Below are 17,749 nucleotides of genomic sequence, written 5' to 3'. Positions count from 1 at the left end.
CTTCCTTAAAACATTGAACATAATTGTAAATCTAACTAAATATCTATATCAAAAAAGTATTTTACGTGCTGATTCAATTAACATTTTCCCTGGTTTTAAAATTCTCTGTAGATATCTTTGTATCATATCAAATACTGTTTATTAAATATTTAGAATGATGATATTCATAAGCATACTGATTTGCCCACATATGCAAAATCATATTAATATATCCAAACCCTAGTATTTATAATGGATATATATTTAGTAAAAAATATTTTTGGAATGTTTAGTAAAAAATAAAAATATATTTCTGGAATGTTCTCCTTTCTTCATGTCATTCTGCTGTCTGTATTCTTCAAAGGTAACTTTGAATCAGAAAACTCTGCTCTTGGGAACAGTGTCCAGATGTAACAATGCATCCTTGATAAAACTGAGAGTATCTGCACTGGTAATATATAATGCCTTTTTTCTCAAGAACATTATGATGAAAGTACAATTTCATATTCTTCCTGCATCTTGAATGATCTGGACATTGTGGGTTAATGACAGATTTAACTGATATAAGTTTACTAAAGTGAAAGTGAAAATTGCTCAGTTTTGTCAAACTCTTTGCGACCTGGTGGACTGTAGCCTGCCAGGCTCCTCCGTCCATGGGATTCTCCAGGCAAGAATACTGGAGTGGGTTGCCATTCCCTTCTCCAGGGGATCTTCCAGACCCAGGAATTGAACCTGGGTCACCTGCTTTGCAGGCAGATTCTTTACAGTCTGAGCCACCAGGTTTACTATGCCCTTCTTTATTTCAAAGGTATTTGAGAATTTTCTGTAAAGTACTCTGTTGTTGAGAGGACCCCTCATATAGTTTGTTAAGTCATTTATATCATTATTTCAATTATATACCACTCAGAGATGGTCTTATGTGATTTTCTCTTTTTATTATTATTGGCCTAATAAATATGCCCTTGGGAAGAAAGGAACAATGAAATAATCAGTCCAATTTCCAAGAAGTATAAGGCTTAATTCATTTTTAGTATAAGCAAATGCAAGTGATTTCTGCATATTGATTTTGTATCCTGCAACTTTGCTAAATTTACTGATTAGCTCTAGTAATTTTCTGATACTATCTTTATGGTTTTCTGTGTACAGTATCACATCATCTGCAAACAGTGAGAGGTTTACTTCTTTTCTAATCTGGATTTCTTTTATTTCTTTTTGTTCTCTGATTGCTGTAGCCAGGACTTTCAGAACTATGTTGAATAAGAGTGGTTAAAGTGGACACCCTTGTCTTGTTCCTGATCTTAGAGGGAATGCTTTCAGTTTTTCACCATTGAGAATAATGTTTGCTGTAGACTTATCACATAGGGCCTTTATTATGTTGAGGTAGGTTCCTTCTATGCCCATTTTTTGAAGAGTTTTAATCAAAAATGGGTGCTGAATTTTGTCAAAGGCTTTTTCTGCATCTATTGAGATCATCATATGGTTTTTATCTTTCAATTTGTTAATATGGTGTATCACATTGATTGATTTGCATATATTGTAGAATCCTTGCATTCCTGGAATAAACCCAACTTGATCACGGTGTATGAACTTCTTGACGTGCTGCTGAATTCTGTTTGCTAAAACTTTGCTGAGGATTTTGGCATCTACACTCATCAGTGATGCTGGCCTGTAGTTTTCTTGTTTTGTGTTGCCTTTGTCTGGTTTGGGTATCAGGGTGATAGTGGCCTCACAGAAAGAGTTTGGAAGTATTCAATGTAAGTTTTCACTGTCAGTATTTAGAATGAAACATTTTAACAGTTTAAGACAAACAATCAAAGGATTATACTATTTCTTAAAACTGTATAAAGGGCATTACTATAATCAATAAAGAACAAAAGACACTAATGTTTTTAAACTCCAGTTCTTTCTTCACAAATATTGTAAAATACTTCACATTTTAAATGATTTCAGAGAGTGAATATGAGTGTTTTCTGTCAAGGATATAGCTCCTCTGTCCTTTTAAAATTAAAATTTATGTTCATTATTTTAAGAATCACAATTTATAAAAAAAAGTTTTCAAATAAGGAAAACAGATTAGATGTAAAAATATTGCAAGATACTAATTAAAGCTTACATTTTTATTGCAGATATTTTCATAATAAATAGACAAATAGAGGAAAGCCATTTCCCCCTAATTTTTTCATTGCAATTCACTGCTTTCTCTAATATTTACTATGTTTTAACTTCCTCCAATTCCAAAATGCACGTCTACATTTATAAGCAAGATAGACATTTGTTTATTCGATACAATAAAGATAATTCCCTCCCCTCAAAGCACAGTTTCCCCTTGTTGTAACACATCAGGAGAAATAATAAATCATGTTAAGATGCTATTCCTTTAATTCTTCTACCCTCAGGTTCTATTTAAAAATTAAAATATCCTAATCCTTAGCCTGGCACACAATGCTTTCTGCAATGAGCCTCATCATAATAAATTCCTTTATGTGTCTACCTTCCCAAACTTATAGTTCACTTCTCTCACCTCCATTTATTAAAATTCTACTTATTCTTTTCAGATCTAGCTAAAATGCTCATCACAACTTGCACTATTCTCTCATATTTCTAAATTACTACAGCACTCCACAAAAGCTTACAATTTTAATTTTACAACCCTCCTTCTTACATATGATTTTAAAAATTATACAAAGTTAGAAATTAAGTGTTGCATGACCACATACAGGGATAGAAATTATGTTTTATTATAGACTTTTGTGTTTCTTTGAATTAGGGACATTTATCTTTCAGGATGGAAAGCAATGAGAGATGGAGATACTACAGGCTTACTAATAAGATTATGCTAAAAGACAGAAAAGAAAGAGGAATGTAGATGGCTAAAAAGAAGGTAAACTCTGCTAAAGGACAAGATTTGGCAGAATCTGTAAGGAGACAGTGGTTAAAGAGCCTTGTAAACAATAGGAACCCAGGCTCTAGGACTTCTCCAGGGTCCAGTGATATTTGAGGATTCCAGGACAGTAGCTACACGAAGTTATCTCAGAAGTTGGATGCTAAGCACCACAGCAACCAGCATTAGTAACAATCTCTAGGTGTAGACCTGGTTTCAGAAACCCATGCACACTGGGACATGCCAGTGAAGCTCACAGGAATAAAAATTAGTGGGTTTTCCTGAATGTTGTCCATTTTTAGGGTTTTCTAGAACCTCGGTTGAGAGTTGAGAGTAGGTAAGAAGAAGGAATCTGCTATTTGACTACAAAAATGGGAACCTAAGAGTCAGATTAAATAAAATTTTTTTAAAAAGTGCACAGACAAGTTTGTAAATAATGGTTTTGCTTGCTACTTATGTATTTTTGGATCAATCACAATGTCAAGCAACATAAGCATAACAGGTGACTAACTATTTGTTGATGTCATTAAAATAACGTGGATCTTGAAAAAAAGTAAGAAGGGAAAAAAAGACAAATCAAAATTAAATGATGTATAAAATGTTAAGCAAAATTTATAAGAAATTACATGTTAATTTATATATTATCCCAATAAAAGATAAACTTTTCCAGATGGATTTTAGAAAATAAAGTTTACAATGTTTTCAATAGACAAATCTTAAATACAAGTACACAGAGAACTGAAAATAAAAGGATTGAGAGACATATACCGCACCAAAAAAAAAAAACCAGCTGCAGCAAGAGTAACATCAAAAAAAGCATGTCTTAAGGAAGAAGTATTCCTAAGAGAGGCATTATGTAATGATACAATTATCAGTCTATTAGGAAAAAATATAACAATTCTAGTTTTGTATGCACCTAATAACATATCCTGAAAATATATATAACAAATAGTGACAAATCATGGGTAGATATTTTAATATAGCTCTCTCAATAACTGATGAAATAATCAGATGAAAAATCAAGAAAAAAACCTAGAATATTTGAAAAATGAAGTTAATAAACCAAATAAACAACATATGTTGAACACGTACAAACTACGACAAGATAAACATTCTTTTAAAGAACAATTACCAAAATTGATTACATACTACACCATAAAGCAAACAGTTAATTTTAAAAACTAAAATTATTCAAAGTGAATACTCTTTCAAGAGGGTTATTATGCCCAATTTCAATGTTTTACAAAATCCTAGAAAATACCTAAAGTTTGAAAATTTAACAATATATTCTTAAAAAATCCACAGGTAAATGAAAGTACAATAATATATTATCACACCATGTTAAAAATTATCTATGTATTCTTCTGAAGAGATGACAAGAAACAAATGAAACTTAAAGGAAAAGACACAAATAATAGGGAAAAAAATCAATGGAAAAGAAAAGAAATATATAGCGTAAAAAGTAAACAAATAAAAAGTTTGCTGTTTGAAAGACTAGTAGAATTGATAGTGCATCAGCAAATCTGACCAAGAAAAATAAAAGGAAAAGGAACAAATTACCAATATAAGGGAAAAGAGGACAGGACAACACATTCAATAGACATTAAATAGATAATAAGATGCTACTATGAACAAATGTAGTGCACATTTCTTTTTCAAAATTGGAGAAATATTCAAATTCCAAGAAGAATCCAACCTAACAAATCTGACACAAAAAAACATAAAATTTTGAATAGTTTTAAATCTAGTACAGAAACTGAAAATGTAATTCAGCACCTACAAAGAAACTGCCAATCCTCGTAATATAAATGATGAATACTTCTAAACATGTACAGGAAAAAAAATACCAATAATAATCATATTCTTTCAAACAACAGAAAATGAGGAACAATTTATGAAGCCAGAGAAGCACTGAAATAAAAGCTCGACAAGGATATTACAAAAAAGGAAAATAAAAGACATCAAATTAAAAAAAAAGTAAAATTTCCTAATGTTTTGTATGAACCCAGCAGCGGAATATGGATAACAAAAGCAAGTAAGATGTTACAAAAAGACAAAAAGCAAACTCTTTTCCTTTCTCTCTCTCAGGAATACAGATGCAAAAATTCTACACATATTAACAAGCTGAATCCAGAGACAGATAAAATGATAACACATCATGAGATACTTGGGTTTACTAAAGCAATGCAGGATAACTTTAACATTTAAAATCAATACAATTTACCAATTAGTAGAATAAAATTATATATCATTTAGTTTTATTCACATACACAGAATAACATATAATTCAAATCCATTCATGATTAAAAGTTTTCATCCAACGAGGAATTAAATAGAACTTCCAGAAGCTCCAAAAGTAGCCTAAAAATCTTATGAAAATATCAAGAAATATAAATGTAATATAAATATAAATAATCCCAAAGAAAAATGGGCAAGAAATTTGACTAGGTTTTCCATAAAAGAGGATATCTAAATAGTCAATTAACCTAAGAAACGTCTATTAGAGAAATATAAATTAAAGCCACAGTGAGGTAATACTACACACCCACCTGAATGAGTGAATGAAAAGAACTAAAAATACCGAGTATAAAGTAAGCATACAGGGAAACGCAAACCCTCATTCACTGCTGTAAGAAGTATACATTTGGATAGTTTGGGGAAACTGTAACACAATGTCTACAGCAATTGAATATATGTATAGTCTGTTACCTACCTACTCTATTCCTAGGTATATCCATAGCAAAAATAAACACATATGATTACCAAAAGGCATGTACAGTAAGCATGCTCAGAAATAGTCAAAATCTGAAAGCAAACTGCCAATCAACGGTAGGCTTTTTTAATTAAATAAACTATTTAATTCCCCAAACTAATGATTTTTAAATAAATGCCTTCACATTATAATCTTCTTAGAAGGCTGCTAATAAACAACAGTATATCAAAATTTGTAAATAGTTTAAATCACACTTTAGAGCCAAGATAAGCAATTCCTTTGTATAGTTATTACCTCTGACCAAAGCATAAGAATTCACTTAGACAAATAGCTTTCATAACCAATCTAAAAATAAGATATATTGGTGTATATTTAAAGAAAGAAATTGTATATGGCAATGAAAATGATAAACAACTTCAATTATATGCAACAATATTTATGAGTCATACAACATAGTGGTAAGGAAAAAAGTCACATATTATATATGTGATGCAATATATAAATATATTGTGTAATCTCATTTCTACAAAATTCATATATATGTGAGTATTCCATTTACCTGAAATTAAAAATAAGTGAAAGTATTTTATCATATGTTATCTTGACAGTGGGAATAATTACTGGAAGAGAGCAGGAGAGAGGCTGGAAGGATGCAGATGATGTTTTATTTCTTGATGTGGGTGCTAGTTACATGTTGTGGTTTCTTACTCAAAATTGATCCATGAGTATATTTATAATTTACACATATTTCTATATGAATTCTATACCCCAGTAAAAAGTCTACATAAAAATGTAGAGCTCTAGACTTATGGACACAGCAGAGGAAGGGGAGGGTGGGACGAATTGAGAGAGTAGCACTGAAATACACACATCACCATGTGTAAAATAGATAGCTAACGGGAAGTTGCTATACAATGCAGGGAGCTTAGCCCAGAGCTCTGTGACAACCTAGAAGGGTGGGATGGGGTGGGAGGTGAGAGGGACGTTCAAGAAGGAAGGGACATGTGTATTCCTATCGCTGATTCATGCCTATGTATGGCAGAAACTGACACAACATTTTAAAGCAATTATCCTCAAATTAAAAATAAAAATGTAGAGTTCTGCCTCTGAGAATAATAGAGTAGCTTATATCAAACTAACTCTCCGGTCAGTAACAATTCTAAACTCTGGAAAAATATTTTACTACAAAACTGTTTAAAGATATCTGAGAACAAACTCAGGCAGAAATTGGCAATATGACCCTTGAAATAAAAGAAAAAAAGTGAAGTCACTCAGTCGTGTCTGACTCTTTGTGACCCCATGCATTATGGACTCCATGGAATTCTCCAGGTCAGAATACTTGAGTGGGTAGCCTATCCCTTCGCCAGGGGATCTTCCCAACTCAGGGATCGAACTGGGGTCTTCTGCATTGCAGGAGGATTCTTTATCAGCTGAGCTACAGGGAAGTCAAAAAAAGAACCTATTTAACTAGTTTTCTCTTAATGGCCTTCCCCATATGGTTCACTGCAGAACAATTACAGCTCAGCAAAAAACCTCAGTTACAAGGCTGAGAAGTCATAGATCAGAATTCAGAATTGTGAGAGCAGCTATAATTGTACAGAAATCCTGGAATGGAGGGAGCCAGAGAAGGAGGAGACCAAAAACTTACACTTAATGGTCCCCAAAATTCTTGCCTAAAATTGTAAACTGCAGAGAGAAAAACAAAAAGAAACCTAGCAGAAAGCCACAGTTGAAAGGCTAAATGATCTGCAAGATTTCAGCAACTTCCTGATGTATAGGATACAGTTTGGAGTTTAAATCCTATTAATTATAGGTTTTGTCCAAAATCTTGAACTCTGTCTAGAGTTCAAAAGACATGAGAACCACAAATTAGACTTAGAACTATGCAAAGGATCAAAATAGAACAAAAATAAAAATGAAATACATCTTCCATAGATTTTAAGCGATCCTTCAATAATTTCACTGTCTACTAAAATAGAACACAATATTCTTCAAAATTCAGTCTCTAAAATATGTTAAACACAATGTCCAGTACACAAAACATTAGTAGATACATAAAACAATACAGAGTGTGATCCCTAGGCAAAGAAAGAAAGAAAAATATTAATAAGCCAACAGAAGACTAAGATGTTGAGATTAGTATACTTTAAAATAAATACAATTGATATATTAAAGAATTTATAGTATTATACATATGGATATAAATTATATTATATATTATATGTATATCACATGTATATTTATATCCACATATGTGTATATATAAAATAATCCTATAAATTCTTTAATATATCTACATACACCTATACATGGGCTTCACGGGTAGCTCAGTGGTAAAGAATCCGCCTGCCAATGCAGGAGATGCAGGTTCCATCTCTGGGTGGGGAAGATCCCCTGGAGAAGCAAAGGGCAACCTGCTCAGTGTCCTTGCCTGGGAAATCCCATGGACAGAGGAGCCTGGGGGGCTACAGTCCAAGGGGCTGCAAAGAGTCTGCTATGACTTAGCGACTAAGCATGCACACATCTACCTACACACATCTGTTTGTATATACACACACACATAATAAAACAAGGGGAACAGGAAAGATAGAGTAACTTCTAAGAAAATCAAATATAAAACTTAAAATGAAAAATATAATTATTTAAAAAGATAATTCACAGAAATTTTCTTTCTGGAAAATTGAACACTGTAGAACAAAATATCAGTCAACTTGAAGACAAATAAAAATAATTAAAACTGAGGAAGAGAGGAAAAAAATTATAAAACAACAACAACATAGACTCAGTAACCTGTGAAAAAACGTCAAAAATCTCTATATATGTAATTCTTATCCAAAAAGGAGAGCAGGGAAGCAATTGGGTAGAGAACGGAAAGAAATATTCACCCCAATGCCCCCAAAATAGTTGAAATCCTGAAAAACTTTAATTATAAAGTCATGTCTCTTTTATCTTATACCTTTCAACAGTATCATTTCAGTTTCTATGATTTGTTTGCATTCACTTTTACATGAAGACTTGTGGTCACGAAGGTGAATAAAAGTATAGTAGATACAATGTTTTCTTTTTTAAAGAGTGAAAGAGGTTTAACATTTGAGACATCAAAGAGAAGAATCTGGTTATTATGAGAGAAAAAGAAGAATGAAGTATCAAATTCAAGAAAACTCTGATTGGATCTTTATGGTTCAAATTGTGATAAGAAAAGATGTTAATAAGATATCTCAAGAAATAGATATGTAAAGGAAGATTTTTGCCTTAAGACACTATATAACTTTAAATAAGAGTAAAGAATATAACAATAAAATGTAACTATCAAAATATATTTTCCAAAACAATCTCTTTATGTTTCAAGAAAGTTATGAATAGTTTCTCATCAACGAATCAAAAATAAAATGATGTGAATATGAGAGCTATTTTGCCAACCTCATTTCTCTAGTGATGCATTTTAATTATTTGAACTCAAAGCTTCAGTCTTGCTGACACATTTTTAAAGATGCTTAATTAATCACTCTTTGATATATGTACTGCTCTTTTCCCCATTCTTTGGTGTTATCAAAACAACTGTCTGTGAAGGGAGTGGGCAACAGTAGGCTGAAGAAAAAGTGTTGTAAGAAATGTTAATTCCTCATCATTGAAGTTTTGACTCCTCCCGGCCTAATTTCATTAGACTTTTGAACAATGAGCATGTAACTATTGCTATAAATTTTCTAAAATACAACATTCTTATTTTGCAACATGCAGGGATACTGCTATAAAAGGTCATCTACTTCAAATACTTTCACCAATCATTTGTGAAATCACTTAAAGCTTACAATCAAAGTTGTCTGGACTGCATCTCAAAAATACTTTTTCAGAATATTTAAACTAACTACAAATGCATGAAACAATTATTTTTAGAAGAGCTTTGAGATATTTTAAAATATATTATTAAATGATAAATTACTAGTATCTTCTTAAAGAAATACTGCATTGAATAATCTGAATCTACAAATTTAAAATAGAAAATCATCAGAGGAAAGAACAGAATCCCAACATTATTATTTATTCACTTTAAATAACAAAAATGTCCAGGTACATTTAATAAATTCATAGCTTCAGAATGCTATTCATAAGCTTCAGAGATTGAATTACCAAAACTTTTACTATGTGGATGTAGGGAATAAATAAGGGCTTATTATACATTTTTGATGGCTAATTGTTCATACACATGTGCATGCATGCTCAGTCACTTCAGCTGTGTCGGAGTCCATGTGACCCTATGGACTATAGCCTGCAGGCTCCTCTGCCCATGATTCTCCAGGCAAGAATACGGGAGCAAGTTGGCATGCCTCCTCCACAGCATCTTCCCAACCCAAGAATCGAACCTATATCTCCTGTGTCTCCTGCATTACAGGCAGATTCTTTATCTGCTGAGCCACCTGGGAAGCCCATTCAAACATGTATGATCCCTCAAATAAGTTAATGATATGATCTTTGACAATTTAAACATACTTGTAAATAAATTCCATATAAACCTTTCCATGGAGAAAAAAACCTAAAGGAGGTTCTTTTCATCAGTAAAACCTTAAAATAATTAATATGCTTACTTACTAATACCCTAACTTGAACCTGTCATTGATGAGCAACATACACTTAGCCAATGGTAATATCTTTAACTTTCTGACTACCCCTGAGTGTTATCCCCTAATCTTCCTTTATCACATCATTTACCTATCTTTATGCCTAAACATTGCTAATAAATTATTATAATTTTAATGTAAAACACCAAATTCAGTCATATATTTGAATATTGAAAATTAACTTTATTAGAAGTTAATTGATAGTGGCAAGACTCATACAGTACAACAGGGAGTTATTATTTCACCCAGAGGTTTATTTAATATTATTAATGATTACTTAACAGAGAAGCCATTGTAAGGATGGAAAATATTAATATCTGCAAAATTGATTAAATTAATTTCAAGAATATCCATGATTTATACAGATAACTAGAAAGTCCTCTATTCTCACATACCTCACATACACTATTCTTAGCTAGGGAGGGAAAAAATGAAAATTATTTGTAGATTTAAGAGTTTCAGATACTAAGAGTCATCAAACCTACTCTTTATTACAGTAACAACTAGAGTAAATAGAGAAGAGGCCAGTGCTGCAAGAAAGGGCAATAGTAGCTAGCATTAATAACCTTTAAACCTAATCTACAGGAATTAGTACAAAACGAATTATACTAGCAACCTTCATATAGTAACGCACCAACCTACACTGTGATTTAGAGACAATGTACTGAGTAATTTACATGGTCAGAAAGAGCAGACACTCTAAATTTAGTCAACATAAATTTCATGATAATGTAGTTACAACAAACAATGTTGTGATGGCAACTGCAGATAAAGGTGTGTGGGTGTTCACTCTGGGGGGAGCAGAAAAAAGTGAGTGCTATAAAATTAGTGTTAAATTAATCCCCTCCAAGGGTAAGAGATTGTATCTAATGGGAATAAAATTCTAGTAATTAGATTATTTTAAAAAGAAATTAATACAAGTCTCTATGCCTTCCTATGACTAATTATTCCACAAATTCAATGCTTTGCTCTAATTCTCTATTCAACAAACAACCTTCTGATGTGCAATTTAACCCTCTATTCATCAGAAAGGCTGTGATCCATTTATATAAGAGTTATTTGTTATATGGTCAAGTATCTTTACCATGATTGATGTCATGATGACACAGCATTTATGCTTATAAATTTGTACCTCTGAAATTTAGTTAATCTCAATCAGTTCTCCATTATTTGACAAAAAAGCTGCTAAACCTGAAACATGATGGCTCCATAAATACTATCCAGAGCAGATACCTATCACAAAAATACCTATCACAAAGATTCATCAGAAAAAACAAACTTGAGCTGCAAGATCAACAAACCAACAACGCCATTTTCCATTTTCAATGTGGAAAATATTTGTGTGTTTCCTTTAAGATTCTCTGAATAACCTATTTTATAGTTTGGACTGTGCATAATTCAGCATAAAGTGCAAACCCTGATAACAATAGTATCAGATTATACTTTTGACATTAACTTTTAGAACCATCCTGTGACATATTATTTCCATTTTCTAAATGAAGAAAGTGAAACAGACAGAGATGACCTACCTCAAGTCATACAATTGTTAAATGAGAGAATTAAAACTTAAAGTTTATGAGTAATGTTCATAGCTAGATGCTATACTTTTATCCTATATATTCATAAAATATTTGGCTTAATGAAGGAAGAAATCATAATTTCAGATATCTATAGCTACATGACCAAATTCTACTACATTAACTATTTCATTCCTATATTTTAGATTCTAAGAGGCAAAGTTAAAATATTGTGAAGTTTTAACACAGTGAAGCACAGTATGTCATACTGCGATAAGTGAACACAACATGCATTCAGGTATGTATAAATTTAAAAGCTTTAAGAATAGCTATGAAAATACTAATAGATACCTGTTAATACCCATAATGGTATCCTTAAATTCTGTGCCACATATATCATTCAAGATATTTCAATAAATTTATGAAAAATTTTACTGAAAACTTACTTTGCAACCTCCGTGTTGGGCTCTCTCCATGGAGTTGTCGTCGTGGCATATATGGCGAAGGATGGGGAAGTGGCAATGAGGAAACATCATGAGTCTGAAGTTTGTACCAATGTGGCTCGTCATCTAATAATGCTGTTTCTAATTCAATTAAAATCTACAAAGCCAAGAGACAAAGGATTGTCATATGACAATAATATAGAAATTCTCTTAAATGGTTTCATTATAATAGTAATGTTGTTAGGTCAAAAGCAAGGTTATGCAGCAGAATTGCCCATATGCTTGCCACTAGTTAAATAGATAAATATTTATAACTTCTTATTGATTTAATAACTTTATATACCTAAAACATTTATTTTGTAGATCTTTGAACTACTGGAGGCTGCAGCAGATCCTCTACTAGAGGCTGCTAAATATGACATTGATGAGAAGTTTGGATGGCATCACCAACTCAATGGACACGAGTCTGGGTAAACTCCGGGAGCTGGTGATGGACAGGGAGGCCTGACATGCTGCAGTCCATGGGGTTGCAAAGAGTAGGACACGACTGAACCAATGAACTGAACTGAAAGAGAACCTGTTACTAAATGTTGGTAATTAAAACTAATATATGTATACTGTTTTATGGTTTAGAAAGCATTTCACTTACATTCATCAGCTTAACCTTTAAAAATTCTGAAATGGGGATATAAAAACAAACGAGAAATGCTTACTGTGTGTTAAGAACCTTGTCATACATTATCTTAATTCTTGGGTAAAAACTACTAGGTTGGTCTTATTAGTCAACTTTTCACAGATAAGCATACCAAGGTTTAAAAAGATGAAAAAAACTTGTTTAAGCCTCCATTGCTGGTAAGTGAAAGAGATGCAATATAAATCAAAGACTGTCTTACTTAAAACTTGGTTTAATGTATCATGATACTAAGGATTCAAAACAGGAAAGAAAAAAAGAATGGATTTTTAAGTGGCTCAGCAGTAAAGAATCTGTCTGCAATGCAGGAGATGCATGAGACATGGATGGGTTCGATCCCTTGGTTGGGAAGATTCCCTTGGAATAGGAAATGGCACCCACTCCAGAATTCTTGCCTGGAAAATTCCATGGACAGAGGAGCCTGGCAGGCTACAGTCCACGGAGTTGCAAAGAGTTGGACACAACTGAGCACACAAACACATCACATCATCACATATTATAACATGAATTTATAATAAATTTGAAAAGGAAATCAGTCCATAGGAATAAATGATTCTTTCTGTTATCTTTCAAAGTCATGCAAATATGACAATGTCTGTGTTTAAGGATATGAGAACTGTTAAATAGTGATAAATCACTATATAGCTATGGGAGGTAAAAAAGTAAAACAACTAAGGTACTCTTCATTCTTCCTAAATTGTCCCTAGTCATTTTCAAAATTATAGGGTGTTTTAAATGGTTACACATACATACACACACACATTTAATCCTCACTCTAGCTCTTCTCACTTGACTAAAGAGGAAACTAAAGTGCAAATATATTAAATAACTTGCTCAAGTACCAAAGTTAGGAAGTAGCAGTGTCAGGAACGCATGATCAGGCAGCAGAAGCTAGTCTCTGATTTTAGCAATTACGTTCCCCTTCTTTCCAACTCTTCGACTCCTTAGCTAACAACATTCAGTTCAATATTTCTATGGATTGTTGTTTTACCCATGATATTACCATTTAATTCACTCAGGAAGATCAACCACGCTGAAAAAAGCTGAAAGCAGTTATCTTAGTATGTTAATGGTGGGAGAACTGTCTCTCATCTGTTCCCTCTACCTTTCAGATAGAAATATTTCCTCAAGTATAAATGAAATCAAGTCATGCTCTTTCCAACCTGTCATTTGTTCCCATTATCTACAGGATAAAATCCAGCCTCATAATATGACATGTGAACGGATATAATCAGATGTCAGTTTAACTTTCAAGTCTCATTTCTTACCAGGTTGCTTTCAAATTTCAATGTAGTTGTCCAAGACACCCGTAACTCTAGTATCTCATATTCCCTCTGCAGGAACTTTACTCCCTTCCCTGGACCACTTATTTCTCTTTCCCTGCAAAGCAATTTTGTATTCCTACTGCACTTTCCCATAGAACATCTGTCATGCTATGTTATAATTGTTCATTCACTTATATGTATTTCAGTGAATTATAAATTTTTTAAAGAGAGGAATATACCTTGTCTACCTTTGAAACCTCAGTCCATAGCACATTACAGATACAGTACAGGGCTGAAAAAATGATCCATGGATAAACGATTGAATTACTAGTGGTACAACTGGTTTAGTAAACTAAAAGGATATACACATACTATAAAAGCATCAATGAATTATTTTCTTAAAACAGCAGCCAAATTCATTCTGTTAAATTATGTTTACTTTCTCAGGTATTCAAAATATACTACTGATAGTCATATAAACAAAAGTATTTGGGATAACATGAATAGTCTAAGCTTTGAAATAGTTCCAGATACCTCTCCTAAGAATTCACTTTCTTCCTCTCGAACTCGAGCTTGATCCCAAAGGGTAATCTCCAGCATTCGTTCCCGAAATTCTCTTCGGTGGACTGGAGAATAAATAAATGTTTGGTTCCATTTGGGTTCCAAAGTTTTCTTCACTGTTTTAGTTCTTCTCTTGTTTTTGTCACTATCAAGAAAACAAGAATATATGAACTTACATAAACCTTCATTTTAACTTTTGCCCTAAAATGTATAATTTTAAAATTTTGCAGGAAACAAGTGAAGTTTTCCCATAAATTTGTCATATTAAAAACGTTGTAAGCTTCAAAATTACTATTGAAATGTAAAAGGCATATCATTATGTAACTTGGATTTAATAACAGATTATAATAAATATGAAAATTTCCATGACAGATAATTAAGAATGGCCTTTCACAAATTCTAAATAAAACCAGACTAAAGAATCTTTAACTCTCATTTTCTTTTTAACACAGTGCCCTACTGGAAACCTTTAAAATGGAAATCAACTTCTTGGCTACATACACTATTACTTTGAGTATTTGTACATATGCAAATTCTATGCATGGTATTTGCAACCAATATACTATTCACTTAAACGACAGAAATTCTTTGTACAATATGTCTGATTGTTATGCTCAAATCTTTACTTCCATGCAGTTAAGCTAATGAGCAATTTATTTTCTTATATATATACACTTGCTCATTTGACATTTATCAGTTCAGCTCAGTTGCTCAGTCGTGTCCGACTCTTTGCGACCCCATGAATCGCAGCACGCCAGGCCTCCCTGTCCAACACCAACTCCCAGAGTTTACTCAAACTCATGCCCATCGAGTCAGTGATGCCATCCAGCCATCTCATCCTCTGTCTTCCCCTTCTCTTCCTGCCCCCAATCCCTCGCAGCATCACGGTCTTTTCCAATGAGTCAACTCTTCGCATGAGGTGGCCAAAGTACTGGAGTTTCAGCTTCAGCATCAGTCCTTCCAATGAACACCCAGGACTGATCTCCTTTAGGATGGACTGATTGGATCTCCTTGCAGTCCAAGGGACTCTCAGGAGTCTTCTCCAACACCACATTCAAATGCATCAATTCTTTGGCGTTCAGCTTTCTTCACTGTCCAACTCTCACATCCATACATGACCACTGGAAAAACCATAGCCTTGACTAGACAGACCTTTGTTGGCAAAGTAATGTCTCTGCTTTGTTATATGCTCTCTAGGTTGGTCATAACTTTCCTTCCAAGGAGTAAGTGTCTTTTAATTTCATGGCTGCAATCACCATCTAGTGATTTTGGAGCCCAAAAAAATAAAGTCTGACACTGTTTCTATTGTTTCCCCATCTATTTCCCATGAGGTGATGGGACCAGATGCCATGATCTTACTTTTCTGAATGTTGAGCTTTAAGCCAACTTTTTCACTCTCCTCTTTCTCTTACATCAAGAGGCTTTTTAGTTCCTCTTCACTTTCTGCCATAAGAGTGGTATCGTCTGCATATCTGAGGTTATTGATATTTCTCCCGGCAATCTTGATTCCAGCTTGTGCTTCTTCCAGCCCAGCGTTTCTCATGATGTACTCTGCATATAAGTTAAATAAGCAGGGTGACAATATAGAGCCTTGATGTACTCCTTTTCCTATTTGGAACCAGTCTGTGGTTCCATGTCCAGTTCTAACTGTTGCTTCCTGACCTGCATCAGGTTTCTCAAGAGGTGGGCCAGGTGGTCTGGTATTCCCATTTCTTTCAAAATTTTCCACAGTTTATTGTGATCCATACAGTCAAAGGCTTTGGTATAGTCAATAAAGCAGAAATAGATGTTTTTCTGGAACTCTCTTGCCTTTTTGATGATCCAGTGGATGTTGGCAATTTGATCTCTGGTTCCTCTGCCTTTTCTAAAACCAGCTTGAACATCTGGAAGTTCATGGTTCATGTATTTCTGAAGCCTGGCTTGGAGAACTTTGAGCATTACTTTACTAGCGTGTGAGATGAGTGCAACTGTGCGGTAGTTTGAGCATTCTTTGGGATTGCCTTTCTTTGGGGCTGGAATGAAAACTGACCTTTTCCAATCCTGTGGCCACTGCTGAGTCTTCCAAATTTGCTGGCATATTGATTGCAGCACTTTCACAAGATCATCTTTCAGGATTTGAAATTGCTCAACTGGAATTCCATCACCTCCACTAGCTTTGTTTGTAGTGATGCTTTCTAAGGCCCACTTGACTTCACATTCCAGGATGTCTGGCTTTAGGTGAGTGGTCACATCATAGTGATTATCTGGGTCATGAAAATCTTTTTTGTACAGTTCTTCTGTGTATTCTTGCCATCTCTTCTTAATAACTTCTGCTTCTGTTAGGTCAACACCATTTCTGTCCTTTATCAAACCCATCTTTGCATGACAAGTTCCCTTGGTATCTCTAATTTTCTTGAAGAGATCTCTAGTCTTTCCCGTTCTATTGTTTTCCTCTATTTCTTTGCATTGATCGCTGAGGAAGGCTTTCTTATCTCTCCTGGTTATTCTTTGGAACTCTGCGTTCAAATGGGAATATCTTTCCTTTTCTCCTTTGCTTTTCGCTTCTCTTCTTTTCACAGCTATTTGTAAAGCCTCCTCAGACAACCATTTTGCCTTTTTGCATTTCTTCTCCATGGGGATGGTCTTGATCCCTGCCTGTACAGTGTCACAAACCTCCGTCCATAGTTCATTAGGCACTCTGTCTATCAGATCTAGTCCCTTAAATCTATTTCTCACTTCCACTGTATAATCATAAGGGATTTGATTTATATCATACCTGAATGGTCTAGTGGTTTTCCCTACTTTCTTCAATTTAAGTCTGAATTTGGCAATAAGGAGTTCATGATTTGAGTCACAGTCAGCATCCAGTCTTGTTTTTGCTGACTGTATAGAGCTTCTCCATCTTTGGCTGCAAAGAATATAATCAATGTGATTTCAGTGTTGACCATCTGGTGATGTCCATGTGTAGAGTCTTCTCTTGTGTTGTAGGAAAAGGATGTTTGCTATGAGCAGTGTGTTCTCTTGGCAAAAGTCTACTAGCCTTTGCCCTGCTTCATTCTGTACTCCAAGACCAAATTTGCCTGTTACTCCAGGTGTTTCTTGAC

General features: G+C 33.7%; 1 protein-coding gene across 27 annotated transcripts in view; it reads right to left on the bottom strand.

Annotated features, from left to right (window-relative positions):
- Positions 1–17,749, bottom strand: part of RIMS2 (regulating synaptic membrane exocytosis 2) — a 587,005-nt gene that overhangs the window by 243,173 nt on the left and 326,083 nt on the right. For all 27 annotated transcript variants that reach the window (XM_065903249.1, XM_065903253.1, XM_065903241.1 and 24 more), the window contains 2 exons: positions 14,640–14,811; positions 12,153–12,306 (listed from right to left, as the gene is read on the bottom strand). In XM_065903249.1, coding sequence (XP_065759321.1) covers positions 12,153–12,306; positions 14,640–14,811 — 326 coding nt within the window. The remainder of the gene's footprint in view (positions 1–12,152; positions 12,307–14,639; positions 14,812–17,749) is intronic.

This window comes from Muntiacus reevesi, chromosome 12 (genome assembly GCF_963930625.1).
Source record: "Muntiacus reevesi chromosome 12, mMunRee1.1, whole genome shotgun sequence".
Classification (NCBI taxonomy): Eukaryota; Metazoa; Chordata; class Mammalia; order Artiodactyla; family Cervidae; genus Muntiacus; species Muntiacus reevesi.
This window is presented reverse-complemented; position numbering and strand designations above follow the sequence as displayed.